At 38.8% G+C, this 15,823-nt stretch overlaps 1 protein-coding gene across 2 annotated transcripts in view; it reads left to right on the top strand.

The window, feature by feature from the left end:
- Positions 1-15,823, top strand: part of ctnnd2a (catenin (cadherin-associated protein), delta 2a) — a 310,244-nt gene that overhangs the window by 21,029 nt on the left and 273,392 nt on the right. For both annotated transcript variants that reach the window (XM_065258246.2, XM_065258245.2), the window contains exon 2: positions 11,302-11,429. In XM_065258246.2, coding sequence (XP_065114318.1) covers positions 11,307-11,429 — 123 coding nt within the window. In that variant the 5' untranslated portion in view covers positions 11,302-11,306. The remainder of the gene's footprint in view (positions 1-11,301; positions 11,430-15,823) is intronic.

Below are 15,823 nucleotides of genomic sequence, written 5' to 3'. Positions count from 1 at the left end.
GCTGCATGCGAGCGCTTGGCTGGCCTCCTGCAGCATTAACGCAGGGACTGAATTCACATTCCGCGTGGGAAGAAGGACAGCGTGGCTGCCAGACTTCCTGCCCAGAACCAATGCTCAGACATGTGCAATATGCAGGGAAATGACTGGGAGAGGAGAGTGGGAGGAGGAGAAGAGGGTGAGCGAGAGAAAGAGAGAGCTGATTTCCCTTCTGACACATTCTGCCCACTCCTTTGGGTTTTCACGGACGAGAGGAAAAGGCTTGTGCTGAGAGAGACAGGGTTCTGGCCATAGGACACTATTCTAGTCTCTGGGGCGATGGATTTAATATAGTGTTTGTTTAAAGACAGCATTAACTGTTTTTACTTTTAATGCACATTCTTAGTTGTTCACTTTTCATCAATGCATCTTATTCAAAATAGTGCAGGTCTGCTCTTGAATGTTTGTCTGCTGTAGAATGTTTGTCTGGTATTACATTTTTTTTCTGCTGTGCTGTTGAATGTTTTACTCTAAAAATGGCTGGGTACATTTTTGACCCAGCATGGGGTAATTTTTAACCCAGCACATGTTCTGTCCAATATTTACACATTATGGATCAAAAATAACCCAGGAATTTTTAGACTGTTGTCTGGGTGTCACGATCCTCCAAATCCTTGATTCAATTACATTTTCGAATCTAAGGTCATGATTTGATTCTCAATTTTTACTTGAAAGAACAGGTTGCTATGCCATTTTTAGACTAGACTTTTCTAAAATATAATATCTGACCTTGAACCCGGAGATGCCCTGCCATGTTAGTCGTGCTGCCAGTGAGGTACACACACATACCTGATAAAACAAAAACTTCCTGTCAGATGAACATCTGTCAGTACTTTGCACCTTAAAACACGCTTTTATCAGCGTCAGATGAGATTGTGAGACCATACCCCAATAAGTCAGGTTTAAATGCTGTTTTCATAACTCTTAGCAACTGAAATAAGTTTACACACACAGAGAGCTACTGAAAGAGGTAATAATAGTCTATTTTATTCTTATAGCAAATCCTAGGGTTGTAAATGGACATGTAAAACCGTCTCTGGAGAATTATTGCACTTAAAGTCGCCATGAAAGGAAATAGCGATTGCTTTATTTTCCATGTGGTGACACATATCCGAGTGAAACCGGCTTCTGAAATGAAATAAGGCAGGGCTGGATTTGAATTTGTCTATTGAGATCTGATTGGATCATTTGAATTTGGTTCGTGTTGCTAATTGCAAATCGACGCAATCTTCTCCTGGACCCGCCCGCATACCATACTATATGATAGGAAGTAAAGAGAGTTTAGGTGTGTTCGACTTCATGCGGCGCTGCGCAGACCGATCGGTGGTTGACTTGAAGCAGTGCATTCCGGTTAGTAATTTTGTCCGACTTAAGCTGGCGCTGCAGGCACATGACTGTGTCATATGGTTTTTAAGTACAGCGAGAGCGATTCGAGATCAGCCGCCTGAGTAAGCCAGCGCAGTTCATGAAGAGCAGCTGCACGGGCTGTAATAACGACACAGCTGTTTCACAATTGGTCGGATTCACCACAGGACAACAATCACGTGTGTTTCGTGTTTATTTTCACGCCCTCAGTTCAACGAATGCTCACAAATCTGTATTTTTATAACAGTTAAAGCTATTTTCATGTAGTCGCGATGTTACATTGTGTTTCTTCATCACAATAAAATGGATAAAAAATGTAGACCCCACTACATTGGTATTTAAATAATATTTACTTATTTTGTACTTTATTCTTGTAAAACAGATGCTGTAAGCCTCTTCAGTTCCACTCATGCTCATACACGGACATTCAAAACAGTATAATTCACTTTTTATGTAGTTTACATCTTACAAATCATGTTTAATACGATTAAGCAAGCAAACGGCACGTGATCAGCCATGCTTGATGTACATGCCGCAAACTACGGGAACCACAGCGCGTCCGACTTCACGTCTCCGTTTTCAGCTCCTCCCCGCCTGCACGCGGCTAATCTCACCGATCGGTTACATCCAGCTGCAGCCAATGTCAAACACACTTATTGTTTTGGGGAGGGGAGAGAGATGCGTGATTTTGATTAAAGGTTATCAGGGCACATTATTTTTTTTAAAATAATGAAGCAAACAGAAGTCATTTGTAAAAAAAATACCACAATATTCCAAAACAAACTACAGTTTTTCATTTTATTTTCATGACGACTGTAATAAAGCCACATACTTTCTATGCACATATCTGAGGACAATTTAACATATTATTTCAATGCATTATTTGGCACCTTTAAAGGGGCCATATCATGAAAATCAGACTTGGGTCCCTAGTGTTTCTATCAACCTAGAAAATGTTAAAAAGAACAACCCAGTAACTTAGTTTTGGTTAACCATTCTCTGCAAGCATGTAAAAAAATAGGTCACTGAAATTTGGATCCCCTGTGATGTCAGAAGGGGATAATACTACCCCTTAATTAGGCTTGTTGCGATAGTCGGTGAAACGGTGATTACCGGTGCTTCAGCCTCTCACCGGTTAAATCACTTGCCCACCGTGACACCGTCTTTCACCGTCGTTTTTATATTTTCTTGTAATTAAATAATTTTGTTTCTTTAGAGAGAGCAAACACTTACAACTGAATGTGTCTGCTCCCTGAATTCAGCGAAGCTGTACGCGCATCACGTCACAGAGCAGCAGGTGTCAGATTTCATTTATTTCAGTCAGAGTTTGCGAGGCTCGCGTCATCACAGAGCAGCGGCTGCGGGTGTCAGATTTCATTTATTCCTGTCAGACTGCGCTGAGCAGACGATGGCAGAAGCCGCGTGCTTACTCGTTTTTGTTATAAGATACATATATGATGTTTAATATAGGCGAGATTGTTTTGTTGTTGTGTTTTTCATTAAGAAGAATAATAAACCCATCATTCAAGCAGCGCTTTATGGAGGAATAGCCGGTTGCTCTGCTTGGGACTGGCGGGTTTCTGTCAGAAGTACCTGTGCACATTGACTCAAGCACTTAAACCAGCTGTTGCACTCGCATTTGCACGCAAATTCATATGCGATTTAACGCAGCGTACGCAAGCGCTGGATTTAAATAACAGTTGCATCTAATTCAAAAGTGAAAGTAAAATGCGAACTTCTGTGCATTTATAAGCCCCTCCCACCCAGTGAAACCGGTAAAACCGAGTTTGTCACGCGCTGATTAACCGGTGGGAAAATTCTGTCACCGCAACAACCCTACCCTTAATCTGCACTATCCAACCACAGCACTGCCATTTATTCCAGAGATCAACTCAGTTGCATTTTAAAGGACACATCCAAAAAACGGCACATTTTTGCTTAGACCTACAAAGTGGCGATTATAACATGTTATAATAAATTATCTATATGATATTTTGAACTAGAACTAAAAAGCCTTGTGAAATGTTCTGTGGTGCTGTTATTGTTAGCCTCTATAATCTATTATTAAATTCCCCTAATTGCTTCTCCTCTGAAACATAATTTCTTTCTGATAGTAAACAAAACGAACAAACAATCAAAGGAAACTCCCTTAATAGGAATGTCGTTTCATGGTGACTTTAAAGGGACACTCCACCTTTTTGAAAATATGCTCATTTTCCAGCTCCCCTAGAGTTAAACTTTTGATTTTTACCATTTTGAAATCCATTCAGCCGATCTTTGGGTCTGGCGCTAGCACTTTTAGCATAGCTTAGCAAAATCCATTGAATCTGATAGACCATTAGCATCTCGCTAGTATTGGGGAATTGTTCTGAAAACGTCCGATGTGGAAAAATGGACTAACCCAAATATGTTCAAGCCACAGGAGGTGCAAGAGATGATACACATAAATGACCATGCGTATGGTGAAGTAGCAAACAACAAATCTTCAAACCTAGAAATTACCGTAAAAACACGGTAAGCGCACATCAGAATCTAAAACACTTGACTGTGTTTTCAAACCGCAGCTGACTTGACAACAGACACAATATAACCAAGGATGTTTCAGCATGTGACAGCGTGTTAAATCCTTATCACTAATGTTGGGGTTAGACACGGATGTTACCCACAATCGGGACATATCAAGCGATCTATAACAAAGCAATAGTGACACGTAGTACCAAAGTGTTTTACTCACATAAGATTGAGGCGCCATTCTGTCCAGATCCAATATTGATGGATTAGCAGTGCCTTTAAATTCCAGTCTCTCTGCATATCCAGTGCTGGCCTGTAGTTTGTTCGCTCAATGTGTCACCCATGTGACCTGGAACTTCTTTAAAAGTAAACTCCAACCATGCATCCTAATATCAGATTCTGAACACAGCGACTGTGTTCTCCCACAACAAGTTTGTTGTTTGGACACTATCCGGTTTGCGCGAACTAGTGGTTACCTTTTTAACGGCTACCGAAGTAGACTTAACCTTAACGTCGACTACTACGTCATAATTAGGCACATTCCAGAACCTGCCGTTTTCTGGGTTTGGTGTCAGTAACAGTTGATATTTCAGTTCTGAAACTTACAGGATGTTTGTTCAAGTACCTCGCATATAACAAAAGAGTTTTCACAATGAAGCTACAGTATATTTGTATTTGTGGTAGTGCTAGAATCCGCAATAAAAAGCCAGTGAGCTTCATGGAACACTCGACCCGCCCAAGGATCCCATGAGATTACAGGTGGGCGGTGAGTTATTGTTTTGACTGCAGTGTTAATAATGAATGCAAGTAGAGCTTATCATATTGACCTGTCATAGTGAAAGATTTGATGTATTTAATTTCTGCAACAGTAACCCAATGTGGCTTGAAGAGGTAGACCAGTAGTCCAGCTCTCCTATATAGGCCTGGCAACTTGTGTTCCAGCATTTTCTAGTTGTGCAGTTTGTTCATTATGTCTAAATTTATGTAAGAGACATTAGTGATAGAACACGCATGTAGATTATATCGGCACTGATTTAAATGTTGTTGGTTTATGCATCAGGCAGATGCCATCTTATTTACATTTGACATTTCTATTAATGCACTTGGCAACGTACGGTGCATTCAAGCTATACGTATATTCTATGTATTCCCTGGGAATCGAACCTATGACCTCTGCACTGCTAACACAATGCTCTACCAATTGAGATACAGACCGTGTCCCGTTATAACACAAAATCATGTCACAGCCAATCAAAAATCTCTTTGTATTGAGTTGTAGCTGGATTCAGACTATTACCCTATTCCTAGTTTTCAGCCAGGTTGAGCCATCAAACAGGATGGACAACTGCTCCAGAGTTCAATCAGTTCCTATTCACTGGACTGCCAAACTGCGCAACACAAAGGCTTGTTTCCTGGTTAAAGCACCAAATGCTAATGAGACGGGAACAGAGAGTTATAACCTGCCAGCCTTATTTTGGCCAGGGTGACAATGGGTCTGTCTGCACCTCTTGTCACATATTCCAGACTCTCTGTTATCATCCCTCATTTTATTTTCACTTTCACATTAACTGTCATTGTGTTAAAAAGTCACATTATTTTATGAATTTTATCTTAGTGTTTAGCTAATCAGACCTGATTGGTTTGTTGTACTTTGTCTTTTCTCGACACCCGTTTAAAGAGCTTGAAGCCTTTTTATTTAAATCTCTTTTCTCTCATACAGTAAGTACCCCATTAAAAGTGACATCATAAGCATGACTAGAGCATTTAAATAAATAATCTCTGGTGGTCTTGCATTCATGAACATAGAGTGTTGTCAGTGTGCATTAATAATGAGGCATCAAACAGAGAAATTCAGTAGCTGAATGAACCTCATTAGATGTGCCGTCATGTATGTTTCATATTCATACAATCTCAGAGACCCCTGATGAAAGTGAGATGGGGGACTTTAATTGCTTTCGAAGTCCTTTTACAAAAACAGAACACCCACTTAGCCACGTCTTCCCCTTTAAGAGCTCGAAGTGAATTTGCACATTGTAGTTTGGCTCTCTTATATTTGTAATACCAAGACATTTTGAAGTGGTTCGAGCTTTGAGACAGAATCAAGTGCACATAGCGTGCAGTAAATTTTTTTGGTGTCCAGAAATTCTTTGTTAATGTAAAAGATTTGAAATGACTAGCGTAACACCAATTGATAAAAATAAAGATGAAATGGAGATTAACTCAAGCAAAGGATTTTTGTATCATGCCATCACAATGGTAATTTACACTTTTTTGTGCTCATGTATAGCTCAGTGATAGAGCATTGCATTAGCAGTGCAAAAAGTAATGGGTTTGAACCGGGTGTGCTTCATACATCTTGAAAAGTGAAGCTGCTGGCTCTTTGATCGCCCATTGGTGGCTGGATGCAGTAGAGGTCATAAACCACACCTGGTCCTTTAAGGTAGTTGTTATCACGCTGATTATGTTCAATCATTAAATTTGTGTGATAAATTTCATTTTAGCTAGTAATTTGATGCTATAGATAAGGGGCGTGTCGATATGATTGACATTTGTGATTGACAGCTTCTCTGAATGGACTCTTGGAGCTTTGAGGGAAGATTGTAGATCTAACTATTAATTTCCGATTTCTGTGTTATTTCACACCGACAAAGTGAGTTGTATTTAACTTACCTTATTTTAGCAAGCCAGTCAAATAAGCTGTTCAGGGGGCGTGATTGAATTGGGCGTGCAGGTGTTTGGTCGGAAGTTTGAAACTGCAGCTCCGCCTCCGGGCTCTACGGACGATTTCTTCGGCGCATGCCTTGGCTTCATCCTGACGTTTTTGCGTAACATGTCAGCGCCCATTATTGTACATTTTACATTCAGTTCATTGGTTTGAACCCAGGTAACACACATAGCCAACTGATAAAAAAAATGTATACCTTGTAATGCACTCAAAATCGCTTTGGATAAAAGTGCATAAATGTAAATATTTTTTTAAAGACACAAACTATAGACACAACACTCTTTTACACACAAGTAGCATATTAAGGTTGGTACAGTAATGTTTATCTAGTGTGACAAACAAAGCATTGCATTTTAATGAGACTGCCAGTGACGCTGGTGTGCATACTGCAGGGTTGAAGTATTGCGGTTGGAAGAGCGGTGGGTGTTTTTTTAAGCCTGGTAATGTGTGACATGCTTTTGTCAGAAAGCTTATTGTGTGAGCTCAGGCAATAACTTTGTGTAGTAATACTGTTTTTCACGTGCTAACTATGAGTAACAATTTCTCAGTTTTTTGTCTCTTATAGTTTAGCAGGATATCCTAAATTATACTTCGAAATACCAGAGTGCATCCTGATGTGGATTTGAGGTTGCAGATTAAAAATTTTCAGGCCATATTCACTTGCTGAAAGGTGGTGGTGGTGTATAAGATGTAGAGGCTTGTGACATAAGGCTGTGACGTGTTATGTAATTGTAATCTAGAGCCGGGTATACTATTTTTATAATCGATAAATCAGACGATTGCTATTTTGATTAATCAACTAATCGGATTAAACATAAATATTGTACTCAATTATATTTTTCACTTTTATAGCTATAAGACACAAATTCCTTGCCATTGACGAGTTATCTTGTCAATTTTTTGCATGAAAACACCTTTCATGTGTTCCTGATGAGTTTTTATGGTAATCTGTCATACCACGATTATCCACTAGATGCTAGTCTTACCCAAATCTGAAGCAATTTTTTTTTTAATTAATTTTACAACGTGTATGTTTTGATAATCATTCTCAATCTGAGCTCTAACAAAATTCCTTCAAAAAAAATTTTAAATTATTTTTAGCTTTTTGTTCAAAAATTTTAATCTACAGAGTTTAAAGTAAACAGAGAAAAATTTAGGTAGAAGGTAGAATGAAACAGTTTTTTTCCAGTTTTGTTTGTTTGTTTATTGTTTGTTTGAATTAGGAGGGTCTGTTCTTTCATTTGATATATTTGTATGTTTATATATTTTTAGAAGAAAAATTAGCTGGAAGGCATTTTGTAAAACTTTTGTGAAAATCACAAAAAATGTTGGCGGGCACCTTAAAAAAGGCTGGCTGGGAATGAGTTAAATGTCAAAAACCAAACAAATTGTGTTCAAGAAGGCCACAGATTAATAAGCTCATTTTAATCTCAACTTTAGACCTTGATGAGTATTAACATTATTTGTAATACAGTAATATTTATGATACAGTATGAAAGTGATATGCATGCGTTGTTACAGTAAGAAAAATCCCCCCCCTTACTTTAAAACAAATGCTTAGTTTGTGATTGATACTATTATTCTAAAAAATGAAACAAATACAAACTCACTAATATTTAAAGACAAAATTAAACCTTTATTAACCAGCGTTTGATTGCCCTTTTACTTCCATCTTTGTCCTTTCAGGGTTGCCAGATCTGCGTAACAATGGCCATTCATATAGTCCAAAAGCATGCTATGACTATCCACAGCCCAAATACCAGCAACTAATTAACCATATCCTTTCATCTCTAACCCAAAAATAAACATCAACCTGCCAAAACAGTTTAAAGGTAGCCCAATTCAGAATTCCACCAAAAGGCATAGGACCTGGCAACGCTGCTTGGCTTCTAAGCAAGCTAGTCGTGCGGTGAGAAGAAGTGACTGAAAATGTGCAGCTCGCGTTGTATGAAAAAAAAAACGTGCCTGACTTTGATTCATTGACAATGAATTTCATTATTGATTTTTGTCGATTTTATGAATCAGTTGTTGCAGTAATCATGCATTTGGTGAAATATTTTCCACAGTGTCTAAAGTTTGCTTAGGTGATTTATCTTTAAAAAAATAAAACACACTCATGCATTTTTTTTCTAATTCAATCTAGTGCATTGCATACTCTTCCTTTCCAGATGGCGAATGATCCCAGCCTTAGTCCAGAATATAGTGAGGAGCTTCTGCTTTTAAAACCCCTGGCTGAAGTTGCACGATAACTATGTCATTGCGACGACACATGCAACACACTCCTTATGAAATTGTTCCTGTCTTTTTGTTCACACATGTGTTCTGATCCTGGCAATTTTACTAAACGAGACGTTTTTGCATTCACATAGAAGACTTTTCAATGCTCTGGGTGAAAGGGGTTTTACAGTAGGTATAGATGTGGTTTAGCAGTGCAAAGGTAGTGTGTGCGATGTACAAGAAACATGTTACATATTGATTAAATGTTAACTTGAACGCACCATAAAGCCAGGAGTGTGTTTATTACGTGTACGTGAACCTACACACACAGTTGCAATACTTGACCTTGACCTCCTGGCCTACATATTACTGTACATTCTCCTGTAGGCGCATACGCCAGCTATGCATACATTACTTTATTACGCACGGTTACAAAATTTGGTGGTGCATGTACAGTGCACGGACCCTCTCGTATATGTAAAAACTGGACTAGCTTGATTTCATGTTCAGTCATTTTGGATAAAATTGGGAAAAACATAAATCTGCTTTACATTTTTTGGCACGATTTGAGAAGGCTGTGGTAGTTGCAGTCAAAAACAATGCTTAAATGGCTGTTTGGCTATTGATTATTTGTGACAGTTGAAATAATTGCATTGTGATGAGAAAAAAGCAAGGCATTTTTCTTTCGAATCTTATTTATTATACACATTAAGACCATAAACATAATGGTGAATTTTGAATTTAGGTTGACTCTAAAACAACATTGATCTATGCAATTTTCCATTGCATAGATCTTGGAGTATTGCAATAGGTTTTGTTAATCTTGTTCACACTATGAAATGACTCTTTCGACTAAAGGCTAATTAGATAAGCTACATTTCAGTACTTAAGGTATGAGAACGTTCTGTGTTGATTTTTTTTACGAATAAGGTTGGCATAGGCCAATCTACCGCAGAGGCACTCAGAGATTCCTAAATGCACAATTTGCCTACCCAGGGTTTGTAATGGAGGTAGCACCTTTGCGTGCACAAACCACAGTGAAGCAAATGAGCTGTATCATTGAAAAATGAAACATCCACCAGCATGGCTTTGTTTGCATGCCATAAAAAGTCTGTCGAGCTGGAATATGAGGATGTAGATGTACTGAGATGTAGTTTGTAAGCAAGTTTTTCTTACAACAGCTGTAAAATTAATTTACTGCACAATGCAAAATAATTTCAGTCTTCCTTTTGAAGGCCGATAAATGGCAGGCGGTAAATGTGTCCGAATTTCCAATCAGCGCCAGTTCTGTTTTTCCTGTGGTTACCTTGAGAGGCTTCAGGATGAATTTATATAACCGTGTGTGAAAGCAAGATCAGAGCCAGGTAAACAGTGTGGAAATGGTGGTTTAACTAGGCATAATTAAATTTACAGAAGGCTAGGTGAAGACATGCCGTGTTGTCAGGCGAAGCTACTCATCTTTATTAGGAAGAGAACAAAGTTGGCAGGCTTGGCCACAACAACCACTGAGTGAGATGAAATGCCCAGAGATTGTCTTACATAAGCATTTATCTTGATCTGAGTCTAGCTAATACCCAGCTAAGTTATTATTCGGAAGTTCTTTCTAATCAATACAGATGCTTGAGATGTTGTATTAGTCACGGGTTTCCTCATCCTGAAAATAGACTGTGGGGTTTAAAAGCTAGAAATGGGAAATAAATAGACTGTATTCAGAATGTACTAATGACTAGGTGCTATAGGAATTCTCTGTACGATTTTACGAGGTGGGGCAGTTTTACCTAGATATATACAGTATATATACAGCAGGGAAAATAAGTATTTGACACATCAGCATTTTTATCAGTAAGGGAATTTCTAAGTGAGCTATTGACACAAAATTTCCACCAGATGTAGCCATCAAGCCAAATATTGAGTTGTATAAAGAAATCAGAATATTTAAGTATACAAGTTGAGTCATAATAAATAAAGTGAAATGACACAGGGATTGGAAACACAAACAACGTCCTAATAATGTTCCTGTTTACTCTTGAATTACATGGAAACAGAATTTCCACTCATATTGCAAAATAATAAACAAAGGCATCCACATCCGATGAGGACCATCTTCATGTACACTCTCAGAAAAAAGTGGTACAGAAATGGTACCCTTTTAAAAGGTCCTAATATTTATTATTTAGGTACTGATGTGTATACATTTGGTAACTTTATGTACTTTTGAGATACTAATATGCACCTTTTATGTGTTGAAAATGTTTTAAAAGGGTACCCCAGTGACTGTGAGAGTGTAGCTGTGTTGGTCCAACCATACAATTCTTTCACAGGCCGCATGATTTCTAGCAGCGGCCTTGGTTTCGAGCGTCTCTGCACTTCTTCAGACCATGAAGATTAATAATGCATTATAGTGTAATAAAGAGGGGTGGCTGATTTATGACTTTTGTCCTTTCCAGAAACCATGCCTGTTCCAGAACAACCGGCTGAAGCAGAGAAGGCCACCATGCTTGGACTGAGCGCTTCCAATGGGGATGGATCTGAAACAGAAACCACATCTGCCATCCTGGCCTCGGTCAAAGAGCAAGTATGATATGCTGTTAACACCCCCCCAACACACACACACACACACACACACACACACACACACACACACACACACACACACACACACACACACACACACTATCTGTACACATTTGTCATTAACTCTGATGCTCAGTTTAGAGACATTAGGCCCTGTTTTAACAATCTAAGCGCATGGTCTAAAGCGCGCGGCGCACAGTCTAAAAGGGTGTGCTAATTTAGAGATCGGAAAAATGGTTTGTGCGCCTAGCACACAGTCTAAAAGGGTTGTTCCTATTCTCAGAATGACTAATGGGTGTGTTTTGGGCGTCACATGCAATGAACCAATGAGAGTCTCACAAGTGTGCACAAATTGGCACGAATGCATTTGCTATTAAAACAACGTGAAAATGATAACTGCTAGACGTGAAAATGATAACTGCGCCGGGCTGAAACTAGCAAAGACACTTGCGTCGTGCATTGCGCTGCATTGTGCCGGTTGTATGATAGGCCCCATGAATTTAAATGGAATGATAAAAGCAAGAAATACCCTTCTGTATTACAACGACCACTTGTCAAGAGGTTTTGGTGAAGTATTAATTGTAAAGGGAAAATAATTCACAAGGTGAAAATATAAAAGCACAAAAGCTCAACATACTTTTATCATGCTTATTTCTTTAAATTCTGTACTTTAAAAACCTTTAAATGGTTTTTATTCATGCATAATTAAAGTGTTTGGACATAATTATTTACATCAAAATGTTTTCGAGATTATGACAAACATAAACTCCTTGTATGTCCAAACCTTCGACTGGTAGTGTATAATTTGTCTTGTTTGATATTCAGGCTTGAAGGGACCGTGGGGCTATTGAGTTAAAGCTCAGGTGTGACATTATTAAACCATTTAAAGATCAGGCGCTAAAAGGTGGTGAAAAACCTGAAATATTTATAAGGACATTAGATGTAAGAAAGAACGCCGGGGGAAGAAAATGACTGCATGTGTGAAGATGAATGTTTGACAGAGGAAATGTTCCTGAGGACAAAATACCGCAGCTGCAATGAATGCAAATTGAGAGTCAAAAGGGAAATCTGGAAGTGGCATAAAGTCAGAGCCCGCAGAACTTATTACACCTAGGGAATCTGTCTTGGTAATGATTTAATTGACACTACTGTATGCAACATATAATAGTCTGTAATTTGTATTTGATTACATTTTTCATGTTTGCCAAATCCCAGCTCAGCAGTAAAAGCGCCACCTGTGTTTTTCTCAATGATGGATTTAGTTCACAGTCATTACGAGGCATTGCCATTGCTGCCCCACCTGGAACCGCCCGTGAGATTGTGTAGGTGGCGCTTTGGTCCAATCCATCAAAACGTTAGCCATTACCTTTATTCAAACATGAAGGGCTCTCGCTGCATTGAGTGAAGTTTGACAACTGGCTTAATAAAAGAAACATTAACATTGTGTAGTGCTGATGCAGCATATCTTAAACCTGAACCTGCTGTTTTATAGCAGTGTTGGTATTTTTAGGTAGATTTAATTTATAAGCAAATGTGTAAATCAATGGTAGCAATGTTTAAGCACCATGTGTGCTTTTGAAACATCTCTGCAGCACTTTGGGCTTAATGTGATTAATCTATATACGTTTAATTGTTAAGCAGTGATCACAACTGGTTAATGATGTTCTTAAGGACACATTTACTATTTGACTTTTTTGGCACTCACCTTGTTTAAACAAAGGCCTGGGCTTGTATCTTGCCTTGCAGGTTGAATAAGTCTGACATTTATAGTTAATCGTACGCATCTCATCTGTAATACTTTATTTAGACTGTGCATATTATACATTGATTTTATACATACTGTACACTATACAGGGATGCAAAAGTGTCACCTTTTGGTGAAATTTACTGTTTCAGATCCATAATAGGTTATTATTGCGAATCGGCTAGAACCGATGAGTTTTTGAAAATGGGGGTCGGCTTTTGGGCAGGGTTACGATGAATGAAATGATAATAATCATGTCTAGCTGTTGTGGTAACAAAGTTGAGTATGCACCTGTGTGGTGTAAAGCCCCAGGTTGCGTTCAGTCTAGAAGAAAGTATGTTTTTTGAGGAAAACATTCCAGGATTTTTCTCATTTTAATGGACTTTAATGGACCCCAATACTTAACAGTTTTAACGCAGTTTAAAATTGCAGTTTCAACGCAGCTTCAAAGGACTCTACATAATCCCAAACAAGGCATAAGGGTCTTAACTAGTGAAACGATTGTCATGTTTGGCAAGAAAAAAAGAAAAATATGCACTTTTAATCCATAACTTCTCGTCTTCCTCCGGCTGTGTGACGAGGCAGAGCGAATCACGTAATTGCGTAATGACGTCGATAGGTCACGTGTTGCATATATGAAACGCACATTTGCAGACCATTTTAAACAATAAACTGACACAAAGACATTAATTATATCATTTGACATACAACAACGTCAGAACGGTCCTCTTTCTCCACACTTGTAAACACTGGGGCGTAGTTTCGATACGTCATCCGTGACCTCTTGACGTGATGATGTATTACGTGAGGTCGCCCTGGCGCATCACAGGACCGGAGGAAGATGAGAAGTTGTGGTTTAAAAGTGCATATTTTTTATTTTTCTTGCCAAAATTGACAATTGTTTTGCTAGATAAGACCCTTATGCCTCGTTTGAGATCCTTCAAAATTGCAATTAAACTGTTAAGTGTTGGGGTCCATCAAAGTCCATTAAAATGAGAAAAGTCCTGGAATGTTTTCCTCAAAAAAACAAATTTTTTCTCGACTGAACAAAGAAAGACATCAACATTTTGGATGACATGATGGTGAGTAAATGATATGGATTTTTTTTAAGAAAATTGACTAATCCTTTAACTGTGTGGTTACCATCATTTTTATCAAAATATCTTCTTTTGTGTTAAGTAGGTTTAGAAAAACATGAGGGTGAGTAAATGATGACAGAATTTTCATTTTTGGGTGAACTATCCCTTTAAGGCATTACTTTTTCAGCCCTGAGATTTCATTGCGAGGACGGTAGGGTTATTTCTTTGCAATCTCAAACCATGCGCAAGCTTCATTATGCCAAACTCTTTTTATACTTCCAGCAAATGTTTGGCCTTCACATATCAGCGGGCCTGTTCCTATAGTTAATAAAGCCTTTCATGTAGATTTTTTTCTGATTAAATCAGAAGAGCTGAATCAAAGAAGCAGACTTCAATAAAGAAGCTATTTGGCCGCCCACAGTTAGATGTACCTGATGACTGAGACCTCGCTGTTATGCACCAGCGCGACCAATAAAATCCTGACCCATGGTAATGGCTGAAACACAGTTCACGATAGGTTAAGTTCTTTTTTTTATTATTCCACCACGGTTTCCGAAATCCTTTTCAAACCACCTTTTTGAAAATGAGGGTTATTTATGTCCCCGCATGGTTGGCTGAATGTGAATTATAGGCGAGTTATTCTCCCGTGCGACTTAAAATCCTGCCGGATTTCAACGGCTGGTGGATATAAACGGCTGATGAGATCATTGGCACCCATTGCAGTTATGACCTCCATCCCTGTCCTCTCCTAATCCCCCACCGCCACCCATGAACAGCTCTCTGTTTGCCGTGGCAAGTTGAGCAGGGACTACACCCAAGAGCAATCACCATAAACAGCACCATCATCCTAATCACCATCCTCATCACTGCAGCCATCAATATGGTAATGCACTTCAATGGCTGATCGCTATTTCTGTGCGTTCTTGAGTAAATTCTGTTATGTTTTCTCTTAAAGCACAGAAACCATACAGCACCTGGTGCACTGGAAAAACGTGCAGTGTGGGTTCTGTTAGGGTTGCATCAAAATGGTATAGTTTTCCAACAAGAGAGATGTCAGTCATTGGTGTTGATGTGTATGAATGTTGCATGATTTTAGCGACAATAAATTGGGCTTTAGGAGCGGTTTCCTGGACACGTCTTATCATAGTCCCAGGTCTTATCATAGTGTTTTAATTTTAAAACACCTTGCACTTACATATCTTAACACAAATCAGTGCCATTGTTTTGGCACAAGGTGCACACCAGTATTGTTTTTTCAAAGGTGTATTTTGTAAAAACTAAGGCCTAGTCCTGGATTAATCTAAAGCCTGTCCTGGAAAGCGCCTTTAAAATTCAGTGTCACTGTAAAATCACTTCATCTGTACTTTCACACATCTCTGTTTTCCATGATGCAAGCATTTGTGCCAGGACCACCTGTATCTGTATTTCAGATCTGCGTATAAGAGGATGGAGAACGGGAGTTCATAAATATTTATGTCATGCAAATGGCCATCCTTCTTGTGTATTTTCTTTGAAGTGATGTGTGTGTGATCTCTACAGGAGGTGGCAATTGTGCACCCCAATCAAGTCGCT

The sequence above is a fragment of the Paramisgurnus dabryanus genome, chromosome 22, assembly GCF_030506205.2.
Source record: "Paramisgurnus dabryanus chromosome 22, PD_genome_1.1, whole genome shotgun sequence".
NCBI classification, from domain to species: domain Eukaryota; kingdom Metazoa; phylum Chordata; class Actinopteri; order Cypriniformes; family Cobitidae; genus Paramisgurnus; species Paramisgurnus dabryanus.
This window is presented reverse-complemented; position numbering and strand designations above follow the sequence as displayed.